This window comes from Chanodichthys erythropterus, chromosome 23, assembly GCF_024489055.1.
Source record: "Chanodichthys erythropterus isolate Z2021 chromosome 23, ASM2448905v1, whole genome shotgun sequence".
NCBI lineage: Eukaryota > Metazoa > Chordata > Actinopteri > Cypriniformes > Xenocyprididae > Chanodichthys > Chanodichthys erythropterus.
The window spans coordinates 19,908,566-19,926,729 of NC_090243.1; the positions used below are offsets into that span (position 1 = coordinate 19,908,566).

Below are 18,164 nucleotides of genomic sequence, written 5' to 3' on the forward strand. Positions count from 1 at the left end.
TCATCAGTGATTGGCTACATTGCTCAGCGCTGCAACAACACCTTCTCTCTCCACACTCTCCAGACTGAAACACAAATACACACTGATGCATCGCGTTTGCAAAATCTTTTTGTCCTGTTTTGTACCCTCTAGCACCCCTGTAGAACCGGGTCTGATCGAGTCAGTCGCACTGGTGCTTCTAAACACTTTTTCACAGTCACACTGTAGAGTCCTGCCATTGGTAGCATGGTTTATTATAAAACTTTTTTTCCTCAGTCGTTCAGAACAAAAGTGGCAGACATGTTACGTACTTGTTCAGATGACATTTTCCGGTGAAACTTTTTATTTTGAACAAACTTCCAAGACGTGAATCAGTAATTGTGAAGTAAGTGAAGATCCACACTGGTGCGGTGACTGACAGCCACACAAACACCTCAAAACATCAGATTCGTCCGCGCTGAGGAGCCGTGCCGACGCACAACCCATGTGAGGAAGATCATTCCACAAATAACTGCAATTGCAGGTTTCAAACAGAGATGGAGACAAAGAGGCAAACTTACAGACTGCAGCTTTAATAATTAATCAGCATATTTACCAGAATGTGAAATGAATTCTGAACATTTTCTCTTTTCATGTGTAGGAGTTTGTGAGCATTAATGTGTTAAAGGAATAATGATGGGATTTTCTTTGACTGTTTTCTTCATGTTGTTTCTCTCGCTGTTGGAGAATTTCTCCTAGTTTTCTCTTGAATCCTAATGGAAAGCCACTGGTAACTGATTTCTCTGTGCTTCTCTCAGGCGTCACTCCTCCTAAAGTGAGCGTCCTGCCGCCCTCCAGCGCAGAGATCTCCTCTCTGAACACAGCGACACTGGTGTGTGTGGCCAACAAGGGCTTCCCGTCAGACTGGAGCCTGAGCTGAAGGTGGACGGGAGCAGCAGGTCTCAGGAGAGCAGCGCTGGGCTCCTGGAGAAGGACGGTCTGTACAGCTGGAGCAGCAGCCTGACTCTCTCTGAGGAGGAGTGGATGAAGAGCGTCTCGGTGAGCTGTGAGGACACACGGAGCGGCCAGTCTGCGTCCACTGGAGACACTGTGAGGAGACAGCAGTGTTCAGAGTAGATCTGATGACTATATGTGTGCTTTTTCACTCTTGATTTTATTACAATTCAGTCAATAAAACATAATTGTAACATTATGTCCTTTTTTGTGTCATTTTTGTTTCGGCTCTTTCATTGGATCAGGGCTTTAGCTCATATTTTATAAATAAACTTCACTCAATGGAGCATGAAAACACCTGCAGATACATGATGAAACGAGATCTGCTCAATTCTCAGAGGAACACAATCACAAATGTGACGCAAATGAGTTTAACTCCACTCAGTTTCACTGTTTGACTTCATATTCTGAGCCATATATATATGAAATAAAATATTTTAGATAATTTAATATATTAAATTTTATGATGTCAAGAGGACTGGAGGCAATAATTAAATTAATAAGGGGAAAAAAGGAGTTGATTTCAGAGACTGACTATAGCGTGAACCAATAACATTTCAGTGCGGCTGTGAAGGATCATTTCATTGGTTGATCTTCAGAACGAACTTATTCTCACTGGAGTGACGTAAGCTGCTGTTTATATATGCTGCTCTTGTGTTATGATTGACAGCTGAAGATGAATGAACATACATGCTTCTGTTTACAACTACATTTGCTGAAGTTTGTGATTGTGTTCAGTTTACAGTGATCTAAAGAAACCTTTCTGAGAGAATCTCTTTATGATTTAGTGTCTGTTGTTGAGTGTGTGTGAAAGTGTGTGAGCAGCTGCAGTATCAGTTCAGTCACTGTGACTCTGACTGACGGAGGTTTTTGTACGACTCTTTATCACTGTGTGAACACATCTTTACTGTTGATGTAGTGATAACTCTGACAGTAATAATGTCCAGCATCTTCAGTCTGGACTCCACTGATGGTCAGAGTGAAATCACTGTTAGATCCACTGCCACTGAATCTAGATGGAGTTCCTGACTGGAGGGTGCTTGCTAAATAAATCAGGAGTTTAGGAGCTTCTCCAGGTTTCTGTAAGTACCAGGCTAAATAATGTCCATAAGAACTACTATAATACACATCTGTGCTGGTTTTACAGTTGATGTTCACAGTTTGTCCTGGTTGAGCTGCTGTCATTGAGGGACTCTGAGTGACGGTGATCTGTCCTCTACACTCTGAAACACACAACAAGAAGAAAATCAACTCAAAACTTTGACAATATACTTGAAGAAATGAATCGATATCAAACTTGTGCTCCACAAACCTTGAGCAAACGCTGTGAGAGTCCAGATGAAGATGATGATGAAGGTCATGTTGATGAAGATTGTTGTGTGTGTCAGTGATGAAGTGTTAAACTCACAGCACTATAAACACTCTCAGAGCACTGAAGCATCTGATCAATATGCAAACACACTCCAGATCATTTACCTGAAGACAGTCACTCATTAACAGTGAAGTGAACATCTAGTAAAAATCAGTCTTTTTAATATCATTCAATCTTCTAATAGACAAACTGTTATAAAATCATTCAGTTCAATTCTGAACAGATCAAGACCAACTTCAGTATATTAATCTGAATATCTGCTGTGAGATATTTAGAAACCAAACTGGATGTTGGCAGTAAGTAAATCATCAGATATTAATATCAATATTATTAATACAACAATAAATACTTTGTAGCACTTTATAGAAATGAAGCACTTTCAGCTTGTTCATATTTTTAAATATTTTTTATGCAGTTACACATTGAATGTTTGTCAGTAAACACTGTAAAGATGATTTTTTTTATTTTCATTGGATCTTTGTTTTCATTCTGAACTAATAACAATCATTTCTGTCATTTCTACTTGATTGTATGAATTTTCAGCTCTTTTTTCCTCACAGATAATTTAAAAATTATAAATGGTTAAAACTGAAAGAAAATAACACCAGGATAACACCTGGTATTTTGGCACCACTTGACAACAATTAAACTTAAAATGTCAATTTTAGTGTGTTGATTTTTTACTAAAGCTGTTTTAAAAGTGCAAATTGATGGATTTTTTAATAGATTTAATAGATTGTTAAATTAACTTTAATATTTCCAAACTGCAAATTATGTTCATTATTGTATTTTGTCTTAATGAAGCAGCTCTGTCGGATACATCAGGAGAAAAAAAGGTTTATATTTGAGGAAATTAAAAGTTATAATGGATGAGACACACAATGTTTCCTTTGTGATTTTAAACAAAGTTTTACCCACAATTTTAAATGTTGTAGTCCTGAATTGCATGAATTCCTGCATTTTTTGTGGTGATTCAAAACTCCATGATAGATACTTTTTATGTTATATCATAATTAATATTTACCATAATGTGAAAGTTATTTTCAACATTTTCTCTTTTCATGTGTAGGAGTTTGTGAGCATTAATGTGTTTATGGAATAATGATGTGATTTTCTTCTTCATGTTGTTTCTCTCACTGTTGGAGAATTTCTCCCAGTTTTCTCTCGAATCCTAAAGGAAAGCCGCTGGTCAGTGTGATTTCTCTGTGAGCGTCAGTGCAGAGATCTCCTCTCTGAACACAGCGACACTGGTGTGTGTGGCCAACAAGGGCTTCCCGTCAGACTGGAGCCTGAGCTGAAGGTGGACGGGAGCAGCAGGTCTCAGGAGAGCAGCGCTGGGCTCCTGGAGAAGGACGGTCTGTACAGCTGGAGCAGCAGCAGGAGTGGATGGAGACACTGTGAGGACACACGGAGCGGCCGGCCTGTGTGAGGAGACGGCAGTGTTCAGAGGAGATCTGCTGCTCTTCTCACTCATGGAGACCAACAGTGTGTTTCTCTGCAGCACATGAGGGACTCATTCATTCTCCATCAGCTTCAGTCGCTTCATCTGCATCTGCTTTCTGCCTTTCACACAAGACTATGTGTGTGATTTTATTAAACTTCAGTCATTATATAAAATATAATTGTGTCTTTGAGCTCTTCTTTGTGTCATTTTTGTTTCGGCTCTTTCATTGGATCAGGGCTTTAGCTCATATTTCATAAATAAACTTCACTCAATGGAGCATGAAAACACCTGCAGATACATGATGAAACGAGAACATGCGGCCAAATTATGAACCTCACAGATGTAGTGTTAGATTATAGATTATTTTATAAGATAAAGAGTGTTATAGTTTAAATATGTACCATGAGAAAAAACTTGAATGCTTTATATATAATTTAATATTTATGAAAATCTTCACTGTTGAGTGTGTGTGAAAGTGTGTGAAAGTGTGTGAGCAGCTGCAGTATCAGTTCAGTCCAGTCACTGTGACTCTGACTGACGGAGGTTTTTGTACGACTCTTTATCACTGTGTGAACACATCTTTACTGTTGATGTAGTGGAAACTCTGACAGTAATAATGTCCAGCATCTTCAGTCTGGACTCCACTGATGGTCAGAGTGAAATCACTGTTAGATCCACTGCCACTGAATCTAGATGGAGTTCCTGACTGGAGGGTGCTTGCTAAATAAATCAGGAGTTTAGGAGCTTCTCCAGGTTTCTGTAAGTACCAGTGTAGAGGCTGAACACTCCAACCCTGATAGACGTCAGGACTGGTTTTACAGGATACAGTAACTGAGTCTCCTGGACGAACAGATTTCACTGCAGGCGTCTGAGTGACTGTCACTTCACCTCTTGATTCTACATCAAGAAGAATTCAGATTTAAATATTTTCACAATATTTCTAGCACAAATAATCAGTTCTAATAGAGTTTGTTTAACTTCAGATTTCCTCACCTGTGAAACAGTAGACAGTTAATATCCAGATGAAGATGGTGATGAAGCTCATGGTTGCTGTTGGTTCAGATTCACAGAGTTATAAAGTTCTTATAAAAACAGAGTTATAAATCCTCCTGAAGCTTGTGCTGCGATGCAAATAATCTCTATGTAAATCTGTGTAAGGGTTACAACAGATAATGCAAATAAAACTAACAGTGTTTAGGATCTTTTCTCATGTTATGATTCAGAAACATGAAATTATGAGTTTAGAGGCTTTCTGAGGATTTTCTGAAGTTGCATCACTAAAAGAAACAACATCACTGTGAACTCCATGCGAGGGCAAAGGTCATTCCAGAGGTCACAGGTCATCAAAACTTAAAATTGCTTTAATCATTAAAAATTACTTTGAGAAATACATGATCATTTAAAAACCCATAATTAGGATATCTAATGTGTGATCAGAACATATTTTCTCAATTATTTAATTTAGTTTAAAAACATTTATTTACTTTGATTTGTTAATTATTTACAGTTAAATTCTTATTTTTCATGCATCAAGAGACATTTAGAGATTTAGAAGCTTGTTTTTGTGAAAATCAGTCCAATAATCATTATTTAATGTTGAGAAGAGCTGCTGTTGAGTCTCATATCAGTGTGTGTGAGTGTCGTTCGTCTCTTTCTCTGCTGGAGTTTGTGTTCATTTGAGTGTGACGGAGGTTTTTGTACGACGCTTTCACTAGAATGAAGCACTGTGGTGGACTTTCGGTGGAGGAACTGAACTGGTGATCAGAAGTAAGTCTTTCTTAAACTGTTTAATTAAAAATGTATGATGTGTGTGTTTTAAATGGAGGTTTAAGGTTTTTGAAGAAGATTTGGCAACAATATTTGTAATTGGTAACACTTTACAATAAAGTTCATTAGTTAACATGAACTAATAATGATCTGCACTTCTACAGCATTTATTAATCTTTGTTAATGTTAATGTCATGATGAATCACAGGAAGCAAGTGCAAGTTAACTCCGTTTATTATAATATTGAAGGAGATAGACAATAATGGTCTGAGACAGGCAGGCGTGGCAGACAACAGGAACTGAGGTGATCGCTGCGTGGATGGTGCTGGTGTGATGAAGCGTGGTGACGGTGATAATCCAATCCAGACGGTGAACGAAGACACGAAGAAGAGAACAGGAACTGGAACGACGAACACAGGAATATCGGTCATGAACGGACACCACAAGACAGGACACCAAACAACGATCTGACAATGGATGGGGGAATGAGGTGAGTATTTGAAGGGTGACTGAATGAGCATCAGGTGGGGAAGGTGATGAGTGGCAGCTGGATCCAATGATGATTGTCGTGGCCTGGACACACCCACAAACACACTCGCACACACTCAACACGCGCACAACTGTCAAAACAAAGAACACGTGACAAGAAGGAAACAATGCATCTGAAAACCGTGACAGTACCCCTCCTCCTAGGAACGCCTCCCGGCGTTCCCCGACTCCCTTACCTGTCGATTGTAATCATCGATAAGGGTGTGATCCAGAATGTCCCTGGCAGGTACCCAACTCCTCTCCTCCGGACCGTAACCTTCCCAGTCCACCAAGTACTGAAATCCGCGTCCCCTCCGCCTAGAGTCCAGAATCCGATTAACCGAATAAGACGGTTCCCCATCTACGAGTCGCGGCGGTGGGGGAACCGGAACAGGCGGATTAATGGCCGAGTGAAAAACGGGCTTAATCTTGGACACATGGAAGACGGAATGAACCCTCCTGTACGCAGGAGGAAGTTTGAGGCGGACTGCTACCGGGCTAACAATCTTGGTAACAGTGAACGGACCAATAAATTTAGGAGCAAGCTTGTTAGAGACGGAGCGGAGAGGAATATCCTTAGTAGAAAGCCACACTCTTTGACCAACGACGTACACGGGAGGCCTTGACCGGTGGCGATCGGCCTTGGCCTTGGTGCGCTCCCTTACCCGGAGGAGAGTCTCACGGGCTCTCGTCCAGGTACGGTGACACCTCTGGACAAAGGCGTGTGCGGAGGGGACCGCGACTTCGGATTCCAGACCGGGAAAGATTGGTGGCTGGTAACCTACGCTACACTCAAACGGAGAAAGGCCCGTGGACGACACTGGTAACGTATTGTGGGCGTACTCCACCATTGAGAGCTGCTGACTCCACGAGGAAGGATTCTTAGAGACCAAACATCGTAACGTTCGCTCCAAATCTTGATTGGCTCTCTCAGTCTGACCATTGCTCTGGGGATGGAACCCAGAGGACAAACTAACAGTCGCCCCCAGCAATCTACAAAACTCCTGCCAAAATTTGGATACAAATTGGGGACCCCTGTCAGAGACCACGTCTACCGGGAGGCCATGAAGCCGAAAGACGTGGTCAATGACGGTAACCGCTGTCTCCTTGGCTGATGGTAATTTGGGCAAGGGGATAAAATGAGCTGCCTTCGAGAACCGGTCCACTACGGTCAAAACAACCGTATACCCTTGGGAGGGTGGGAGGGCGGTGATAAAATCGAGCGAAATGTGGGACCAGGGTCTCGAAGGGACTGACAGCGGTTGGAGCAACCCATCTGGAGCACGATTGGAAGTCTTACCAACAGCGCAGACTGAACAAGCCAACACAAAATCACGAACGTCACGAGCCATGCGGGGCCACCAGAATCGTTGCTTGACTAAAAATTTAGTTCGACAGACTCCTGGATGACACGCTACATTGGAACAATGACCCCACTGGATAACTCTGGACCGTAGTTCCTCCGGCACAAATAAGCGGTTAGGTGGACACTCGGGCGGAGGCGTTACCCCTTCTAGAGCCGCTTTGACTCTCTCTTCGACCTCCCATGTCAGAGTGGAGACCACTAATGTCTCAGGTAAAATACACTCGGGAGTAGACGGGCGTTCGGAACGATCAAAAATACGTGACAAAGAATCGGGTTTGATGTTTTTGGAACCCGGGCGGTACGAGATGGTAAAATCAAAACGTCCGAAAAAGTGCCCACCGAGCCTGCCTGGAGTTCAATCTTTTGGCTGTTCTAATATATTCCAGGTTCTTGTGATCGGTCCAGACTATAAAGGGTACCCCAGAACCCTCTAACCAGTGACGCCACTCTTCCAAGGCCAACTTGACTGCCAGCAACTCCCTGTTACCAATGTCGTAATTACGTTCGGCAGGAGACAAACGATGAGACAAAAACGCGCAGGGATGCATCTTATCGTCTGAAGAAGAGCGCTGGGACAACACTGCACCTACCCCCACCTCTGACGCGTCGACCTCCACCACAAACTGCCGTGATGGATCAGGGGCAACAAGAATGGGGGCCGAAACAAAGCGAGCCTTCAGTTTGGCAAACGCAGCCTCTGCTGCGTCTGACCACCTGAACGTAGTCCTGGGGGAGGTCAAGGCAGTCAGAGGTGAGGCTAGTTGGCTGAAGTTGCGGATAAACCGACGGTAAAAATTGGCGAACCCCAGAAACCGCTGTAGGGCCTTACGGGAATCTGGACTTGGCCAATCTACCACAGCCTTTACTTTCTCAGGATCCATGCGCACTCCCTCAGTCGACACGATGTACCCTAGAAAAGGAACAGACTGTGCATGAAAAACGCATTTCTCCGCCTTGACAAAAAGCCCATTCACTAGCAACCTCTGAAGTACTCGTCGAACGTGCTGAACATGCTCCTGGAGAGACGAGGAAAAAATCAATATGTCGTCCAGGTAGACATATATGAACTGATCGACCATGTCTCTCAGCACGTCATTGACGAGTGCCTGGAAGACTGCTGGGGAGTTGGAAAGCCCGAACGGCATAACCAAGTATTCAAAGTGCCCCCTAGGGGTATTAAAAGCAGTCTTCCATTCATCGCCCTCCCTGATGCGGACCAAATGATAAGCATTTCTTAAATCCAATTTTGTGAAAACGGAGGCTCCCTGCAATCTCTCGAAGGCCGAAGACATTAACGGCAAAGGATAAGTATTCTTTACCGTAATGTTATTCAACCCCCGGTAATCAATACAAGGTCGCAGAGATCCATCCTTTTTCCCCACAAAAAAGAATCCCGCCCCCGCTGGAGAAGAGGAATGGCGAATAAACCCGGTTGCTAGTGAATCAGAAATATATTTCTCCATAGCCTCTCTTTCAGGAACTGAAAGTGAATATAACTTGCCCTTAGGCGGAGATTTACCTGGTAATAAATCTATAGCACAGTCATAGGGACGATGCGGAGGGAGAGAAGCAGCCCTGGACTTACTGAACACCTCCTTCAGGTCGTGGTACTCGACAGGCACGTTAGACAGATCCACCGCTTCCTCCTGCAACACAGAACCAGAGACAGACGAACAGGCAGAAACGAGACAAGACTTATGACAGCTTTCGCTCCAGGCCACGATGGAGTTCTGGATCCAGTCTACCCGGGGATTGTGTTTCGTGAGCCAGGGGTGACCAAGTACAACCGGAGAGTTGGGGGAATCAAAAACAAAAAATGAGGTGAGTTCTGAATGGTTGCCGGCGATGGTCATGGTGATGTCATCTGTGATGTGCGAAATGGTGGGTAGGCGTTGTCCATTGAGTGCGTGAACTGTAATCCTGTCGGAGAGGGGTTTGAGTGGGATGTGAAGCTTGTTAGCAAGAGCTCTGTCCAGAAAATTACCCTCTGCCCCCGAGTCCAGAAGTGCACGACACTGGTGAACGTGAGTGGACCACCCCAGTCTCACCGGGAGGAGGGTGGAGGTGGTTGAGGACTTCCCGGCGGAGATCCCACCCGACAGTAGCCTCAAATTTACTGCCGGGTTAGCCCTTTTTAACGGACAACTATACGCAACATGTCCAGGTCTACCACAATATAGGCACAGTCCTTGGGACCTCCGCCTTTCCCGCTCCTCCCGGGAAAGCCGAGCTCGACCCACCTGCATGGGCTCGGGATCTTGAGCTGGGCTGACCGCGTCCCCGCTGCTGGACCTCAAATACTCCGTGTTCCTTAGAATCGGGTCACGCTGCTCGGCCCTGGTCAGCCGAGCGTCCACCCGAAGTGCCAAATCCACGAGTCCATTGAAAGTCGGGGGAGGTCCAGCGCGTAGATCTCCCGCTGGACGCGATCAGCCAGCCCATGCAGGAACATGTCCCACTGCGCTTCCTCGTTCCAATGGCACTCAGCTGCAAGTGTGCGAAATTCGATGGAATAATCAGACACCGACTTCTCTCCTTGGTGCAGTTCAGCTAGTTGTCTAGCGGCTTCTTTCCCCGCGACCGATCGATCGAACACTCCTCTCATCTCAGCCGAAAGTGCCTGGAACGAGGTGCAGCAGATGTCCTGGTTCTCCCACACTGCCGTTCCCCAGAGGGCTGCCCTCCCCGTCAGAAGGGTGAGAACAAACGCCACTTTACTCTGCTCCGTACTGAAAGTCCGTGGCTGCAAAGCAAAGTACATAGAACAGCGTGTGAGAAACGCTCTGCAATATTTGGGTTCACCTCCATAAGACTCCGGGATCGGAAGACGTGGTTCCAAACTGGGGGCGCCCTCTGGTGATGGTGAGCGAACAGGCGGTGTGGGTGGCGCAGCGGGACCACGAAACAGCTGGAATTGCTGGGTGAGCTCGGACACCTGCGCTGCCAACGCCTGCACTGCTCTACCTGTCTTGTTCAGGTCTCTCTCCTGCGACTCCATGCGGCGGATGCTACCGTTGACAAAATCCTCCAGCGTAGACTGTGACGAGCTTGCTGCTTCCGTTCCTTGGTCAGATCGTTCTGTCATGATGAATCACAGGAAGCAAGTGCAAGTTAACTCCGTTTATTATAATATTGAAGGAGATAGACAATAATGGTCTGAGACAGGCAGGCGTGGCAGACAACAGGAACTGAGGTGATCGCTGCGTGGATGGTGCTGGTGTGATGAAGCGTGGTGACGGTGATAATCCAATCCAGACGGTGAACGAAGACACGAAGAAGAGAACAGGAACTGGAACGACGAACACAGGAATATCGGTCATGAACGGACACCACAAGACAGGACACCAAACAACGATCTGACAATGGATGGGGGAATGAGGTGAGTATTTGAAGGGTGACTGAATGAGCATCAGGTGGGGAAGGTGATGAGTGGCAGCTGGATCCAATGATGATTGTCGTGGCCTGGACACACCCACAAACACACTCGCACACACTCAACACGCGCACAACTGTCAAAACAAAGAACACGTGACAAGAAGGAAACAATGCATCTGAAAACCGTGACAGTTAATTTCAACATTTACTAATACATTATTAAAATCTTGTTAAAATTAGTAATGCACTGTGAACTAACATGAACAATAAACAAGAGTATTTTCATTAACTAACGTCAATGAGGATTAGTAAATACAGTAACACATATTGCTCATGGTTAGATCATGTTAGTTAATACATTAATGTTTAATGAACCTTATTATAAAGTGTTACCTTGTAATTTACTACAAAAATGTATTACTGAAAAGCATTACTTACATTTCAAATCTTACTGTCACACTATTGTATTGATTAATTGCACAAACTGAAGTATTTAAATATTTAAATTTGTCTGCTATATTATAAATATGGCATATTTGGTATTTTTTTTATGTTGCAAGGCATATTTCATGATTTACATTAATAAATTCACCCCAAATGTATGCTAATATTTCATTGTATTTAACTAAATGTAATATTTAAAATGATTTCTTAATTAATTTTATTTTGTGCATGATACAAAAGTTGGATAGTATAGACACATTTAAATGAATCTGTGTCATCAAAAAGAAATTCATTTGATAAACATGTTCAAATTAATGATTTTATACAATTAAGTTTACTTTAATTCTGTCATGAATGGTGATTATTTTATGATCCTTACATTTTTTTTTCCTATATCTCAAAAATACTGTAATAAAATTATCCATTTGCAATGGGAAAAAAAATGTTTTTTAAAATTAGATTAAACATTTTACTTAATTCATAAAAGTACAAATTAAAATATATTTTACAGTATCATGTCTGCTTCAGAGAACTGGTCTAACTTAGATCTATACATATATCTTTTAAGTATAGATATATATTCAGTAGCTGTGAAATTGTGAATATTTTATATGGAGAATTTTTAATGGAGAATATTTCTAAAATTAATTTGAGATAGTTTGTATGAATTGCTTAATGAATTAAAGCAGAGATATGGAATTTCATAGTGTTTGTGTGTGTTTGTGCAGCTGGTCCCGCAGTGAAGCCCTCCGTGTCTCTGCTGCCGCCCTCTTCTCTGCAGATCTCTGGAGACTCAGCCGCACTGCTCTGCCTGCTCAGCTCTTACTCTCCACAGGGGGCGACGGTGAGCTGGACGCTGGACGGGTCAGAGGTCACCGAGGGGGTTCAGACCAGCGCAGAGAGCGAGCGGGACGGACGCTACAGCCGCAGCAGCGTCCTGAGCCTCAGCAAAGCACGCTGGGAAGGCGCGGATCGCTTCGTTTGCAGAGTAAGACATGACGGAGCTGATCACGAGGCCTCGTTCCTCAAGAGCTCCCAGTGCTGATGTTTCTCCGGTCCAGACGAGCCGTATCCGAGCGTCCGGCAGGATTCGCAGCAGTCACGTGATTTACAGCTCAATACTGAAGCAGTCTTTCAATGTGCTGCCATTGCTGTTCATTCAATAAAGCTTCTGAACGCGTTACATTTGTGTCCGACTGCATCATTGATCAGTGTGTCGTTCATTCAAAGTCCTGCACTAAAGTTTCAGCTGCTTTTGATTGATTGTAATAGTTGAGAACAGCTGCATTTAGCAGGAAATGTCAAATGAAGCTCTTGGGGTTTGAACATGGTCACTGGAGACGGAGCTGCTCTATTCTGAGAGGATCACAATCACTAAACCTGCCAATGCAAATGTGATTTTCACCTCAAACTCACAGTTTCACTCTTTGATTGGTTCAACGCTCTCAACTGGAACACTTTCACTTCTGCTCATGAGAAATGAGTTATGAGTAATACATTTAGAAACAGCTTTAGATGAAGGAGCTGCTTGAAAAACATCTGCATGTTACTGATACACCATGACTTTAGTGTAGTTTAATGTACAAAAACAAAACAACATATGACGCCATTATTGTTAGTTTGATTTCATATCAATTTACACACTCTGGTTTCTCTGAATCTGATCATATTTGAGTCAAACCCGTCTGTCACAGGACAGATCACAGTCTAATAGAGCTGATTTCAGTCATAAGTCAGTTTTGAGCACATGTGTAGTTCCTGTGTTTGTCCTCTGTGTGTCAGTAGTGTGTGCAACATTAAAACATCATATTTTCTTCCCTATTGTTGTGATATATATCCTAGTGAAATTAATAAATGTAGGGCGGGGCTTGATTTTGTCTGTGTGGAATTGATTGGATGGTTGTGGTTTGCTGTTGGTGGATCTCATGTGAGTGACAGGTTGCCCCATTCTCCTTTCAGAGAACAGATGTCGCTGCATGTAGATTACAAGGCACATGAAGTTAAAAAATAATGATTTGCATTCATAAATCTTTTATAATCAATATCATAGTATTCCATAAAAGAACATAAATTGTCCTTTTTGATTTCATGGTGACTAAATGCAACAGAATCTGTGAGTTTTTGAAAACTTGCAATGGAAGTTTGGCAGGCAAGAGAGGAGCTCCAGTAATGTGTAAAAAATATGCATCACACTTTTTGTAAAGTATAACTATTACTTTTTCACCATCTCATCTGCACACATGGGGGCTGAGGGACGACCCCTACTGCAAGCTCTGCGGTCAATTGGGGACACTGGCACATATACTGTCAGGGTGCAAAACGTCTTTAACCCAAGGGCGCTATAGGTGGCGCCACAACAAGGTACTCTTGTCCCTCGCTGACACAACAGAGCGAGAGAGGTGCAAGAAGAGGCCAAGTGGCACAGGTGAGGGGAAAATTATCACCTTCATCAAGGAGGGATCTAGGCCCTAATGCGTCAGCAAAACCCAATCTGCTGCAGGCCACAAACTCTTGGGAAATGAGAGTTGATGTCAGAAGGAGGCTGCAGTTCCCGGAAGTGATCCACACAGCTCTTCGCCCGGATATCGCTCTGTGGTCAGACAAAGATCGTAAAATCATCCTAGTTGAGCTGACCGTGCCATGGGAGGAGGGCTGTGAGGATGCACATGAGGGAAAAGCCTTGAAATATCAGCCGTTAATCCAAGACTGCAAAAACAAGAGGGTGGCAGGCATGGTTGTTCCCTGTGGAAATAGGTTGTAGAGGCTTTCCTGTCAAATCAGCATGGCGGTTGCTGTCAGCTTTAGGCATGGATGAGAGGAGCAAGAAGCATGTGACTCATAGGATGGGATAGGAGGCTGAACGAGCTTCATGCTGGATATGGAGTAAGAGAGAGGAAGAAAGATGGAAGCCAGGAGTAGATGGGCAGTGATTTGGCCACCACTGCCGACCCACCAACTGGAGAGTGTTGTGGTTAAGGGTCGAAACACTCAAGGAAGGTTGGGTACCACCTGATGACATCTGCTGCTGGCAGAAAGCTACGGTTACTAAACTGGTAAATGAAGAAAGCACCCAACATGGCATGAAATTTCCAACCTTGACTGGAGAGCAGTACTAAAACATAATACGTTTATATATATATATATATATATATATATATATATATATATATATATATATATATATATATATATATTAAAAATAAATAAATAAATAAAAATAACGAGTGCAAAGCCGCTATATTGATGAATGGAATTGCATTTGTCTGAATCGTCTTAGCAAAGATGTTTTTATAAATAAACAATTACACCTGTTCCAGAAGTGGTCAAATGAGCAGCAGGAAAACTGAGAATTCATTCTTATATAAAGATATAATGAATATGAAATGTCGGTATTATGTGTTATTTTATTAAATTGTTGTTACAATTATCTTGTTTTGTTTGCTTTATGAAGGTCGCCAGCAAGATCAGAGCACAGATTTGATCTGAAATTCAGGATGGCTCCAAAGGTGGACCCTGACCCAACCTATTCACTTTTCCAAATAGTTCAGTTTGCATACAGTGGTGTGCAGTGAAGACAATGAAGGCAGATCAAAACATTGTTGAATATCAAGTGTCCCCATCTAAGCAAGCCAGAAGCAACAGTGGCAAGGAACCACAGCTCCCCCAAAAGGCCTCTCCAAGCATCAGATTCAAACACTCTAGTCGCTGGCCATCAGAGGCTTTAAAGATCTATATCCTATCTAATCCAATCACTTCCATGTTAAAGAAGCTCAGCAAACCCTTTCCAGCCAAATTCTTCAGCTTCAGATTGTTCTCTCGCTCAATCCTACAAGCTCACCATATCCACCGCAATTAACACCATCAATCCACTAAAATAGTCTCGCTGCAGCAGCATCTTCTCACCTGATTCCGCAGGAGCCCACTCTGTTCTTACATTGCCGCTCCCACAGGAGCTCCTTCCCTGGCAAACCTTGCCTTCACGGTGCAGCAACGTTATCTCCATGCTCTCGCAGGAGCTCAGTATGTCTGGCTGATCCTTCCACTGCAGCAGCAACGATGTCTCCTCCACTCCCATAGGAGCCCAGTTCTATAGCTAAATTTGTCCTCTGCTGCAGCAGTAATGTCCCCTCTGCTTCTGCTGGAGCTCAGTTTTCTGAGGAGGGAAAGGAAAGGAGAAGAAGAGGGGGAGAAAAAAACCTTTCTCTCCACCGCTGACGAGGCTTACCCATCTGATGCTGCGAGTCTTGATTTCCCATATCATGCTGTGAGAGCCCTCCCGGTCAGTTTCCATCTTTTCTCCTCCTTTGTCCGGCGAGGCTTACCCGTCCTATGCCATGAGTATTGATCTCCTGTCAGATGCAGCGAGAGCCCTCCCGGTCAGTTTCCATCTTTTTAACTTTTTCCGTCCAGTGAGGCTTACCCATCCGACACATTGAGTCTTGATCTCCCGTCGGATGCAGCGAGAGCCCTTCTGATCAGTTTCCATCTTTTCTCATTCTTTGTCCGGCGAGGCTTACCCGTCCGATGCCACGAGTATTGATCTCCTGTCAGATGCAGCGAGAGCCCTCCCGGTCAGTTTCCATCTTTTTAATTTCTTCCGTCCAGTGAGGCTTACCCGTCCGACAGAGTGAGTCTTGATCTCCCGTCGGATACAGCGAGAGTCCTCCCTGTCAGCTTCCTTCTTGCTATCCTTCTTTGTCCGGCGAGGCTTACCCGTCTGATGCCACAAGCATTGCTTTCCTGGAGCCTTGGTCTCCCATCTGACACTGCGAGAGCCTCCCGGTCAGTGCTTCTTTCCTCATCCGGCGAGGCTTACCCGTCCGAGGCCTTGAGCATTGGTCTCCTGGAGCCTTGGTCTCCCGTTGGATGCCGCGAGAGCCTCCCGGTCGTTCTTCTGTGCTTTACTTTCTGCCGTCTACCAGCGAGGCTTACCCATCTGATGTCATGATCATTGGTCTCCCATCTGATGCCGTGAGAGCCTCCTGGTCCATGCTTCTTTCCTTGTCCGGTGAGGCTTACCCGTCCGAGGCCTTGAGCATTGGTCTCCTGGAGCCTTGGTCTCCCGTCGGACGCCGCGAGAGTCGCCCGGTCGAGCCTCTGCTCTTTACTTTACCCCTGTGTGCTAGTGAGGTTTACCCATCCGATGCCATGAGCATTAGTCTCCTGGAGCCTTGGTCTCCCATCGGATGCTGTGAGAGCTCTCCTGGCCAGGCATTCCAATTTCTTTCATCCCGCCATCAGCCAATGGAACCCACTCACCTGTTGCCGGAAAGAAGCTGAGTGTGTCCCTTTTGGCTGGTCATTCCTAAACCACGTTGCCCCTCGTCTTTCGGTTGGTAGGGCTCACCCGTTTGACACTGAGCATTGGGCTTTACGCATTCGATACAATGAGCATTGGTCTCCTGGAGCCTTGGTCTCCCATCAGATGTCACAAGAACCCTCCCGATCGGTCGTTCCAAATTTCAGCTACCCATCCTTTGTCGGCTAGTAGGCCCCGTCCACCTGGTACAGTGATGCGCTCCTGTCAGTGGCAACATGGGCTTCTTGAAATGCCAGTCCGCCTATTCTCGGTGTCTTTTGGGGGTCTTTAGTCTCGCAGCTGTCCTTTTTGCTGTTTTGCTTTTTGGGGGGAGTACTCTGGGTTCAGGCCAAAATTCTGAGCTCGGAGCCCTCTCCCTGGACAGCACGCCAAATACGCATAACTTTACTCTATTTAATTATATGGATATGTGATCTCGTGAAATGATGTTTATTAACAAAATTCGGGAGGAGCAAGTTCAGATAATTAACCTAATTAAGCACAGGTGGTGAGCATTCAGTTAATCAACTCAACCAATGTCAAAAGGTATAAATTCAGCAGACTGACTTCATCTGAGAGTTTATCAGCATCCCTCCTCCACCCCATCTCCTCATATAGTTCTATCTACTTTTATTACACTGGGGGGAGTACTCTGGGTTCGGGCCAAAATTTTGAGCTCGGAGCCCTCTCCCTGGACAGCATGCCAAATACGCATAACTTTACTTTATTTAATTATATGGATATGTGAACTCATGAAACAAGATAAATGTCAGACTGGGTCTCATCTTACTGGATGTTGAATGAAAATGTAATATGATGCTCCTGAAACATTCTTTCAATCATTCAAACACCTTCTGAACAAGCACTGAAAGAAAGAGAAATAAAAACACAAACTACAACTTTCTTCAGCAACAGCCTTAGATGAAAAAACAAAAAAAAAACAATGCTGTTTGTGAAATTGTTTAATCAGATCTTCAGAGATTTGATGTGTTTTTTGTTTTTTTTATCTTCAATTGATTTCATCTAAGGCTGTGGCTGAAGAAAGTTTGTGTTCTTATTTCTCTTTCTTTCAGTGTTTGTTCACAGCAGGTGTTTGAATGATTGAAAGAATGTTGAATTGTTAATCAAAATTAAGTTTAAAGAACGTTTGAGGAACATCATACCTTTTAAAACACGTTTCTCTAACGTCAAGAAAACTGGACATGTTTTACATTCCCAGAACCAACACTGAATATTTGGAGAACGTTCTTATAACAAAAATCTGTTAGTTCGGGAGATTCGGGAAGCGACTCTGACAGATTTTGTCTAGTTGTTTCTCTCAACTAATGCTTTGATTTCTGACCTCAATATTAAAGAGCTTAATATATAAAGGAGGTTAATTTAGATGGTTTTATTTCAGATGATTGTGTGACGATGTTGTTTCAGATCCTCCTTTGAGCAGCTGCAGTATCAGTTCAGTCACTGTGACTCTGACTGACGGAGGTTTTTGTACGACTCTTTATCACTGTGTGAACACATAGTTACCACTGATACTGTGTAAACTCTGACAGTAATAATGTCCAGCATCTTCAGTCTGGACTCCACTGATGGTCAGAGT

At 43.8% G+C, this 18,164-nt stretch overlaps 2 gene segments (V, D, J or C); one reads left to right on the plus strand and one right to left on the minus strand.

The window, feature by feature from the left end:
- Positions 1-2,237: 2,237 nt before the first annotated feature.
- LOC137013480 (Ig kappa chain V region K29-213-like) lies at positions 2,238-4,898 on the minus strand. The segment is given in 2 exon segments: positions 2,238-4,685; positions 4,782-4,898. Coding segments are annotated over 2 exon segments (387 nt in total).
- Positions 4,899-5,026: 128 nt separating this feature from the next.
- On the plus strand, positions 5,027-12,313 carry LOC137014314 (Ig lambda-3 chain C region-like). The segment is given in 3 exon segments: positions 5,027-5,127; positions 5,504-5,555; positions 11,997-12,313. Coding segments are annotated over 3 exon segments (402 nt in total).
- Positions 12,314-18,164: the final 5,851 nt, after the last annotated feature.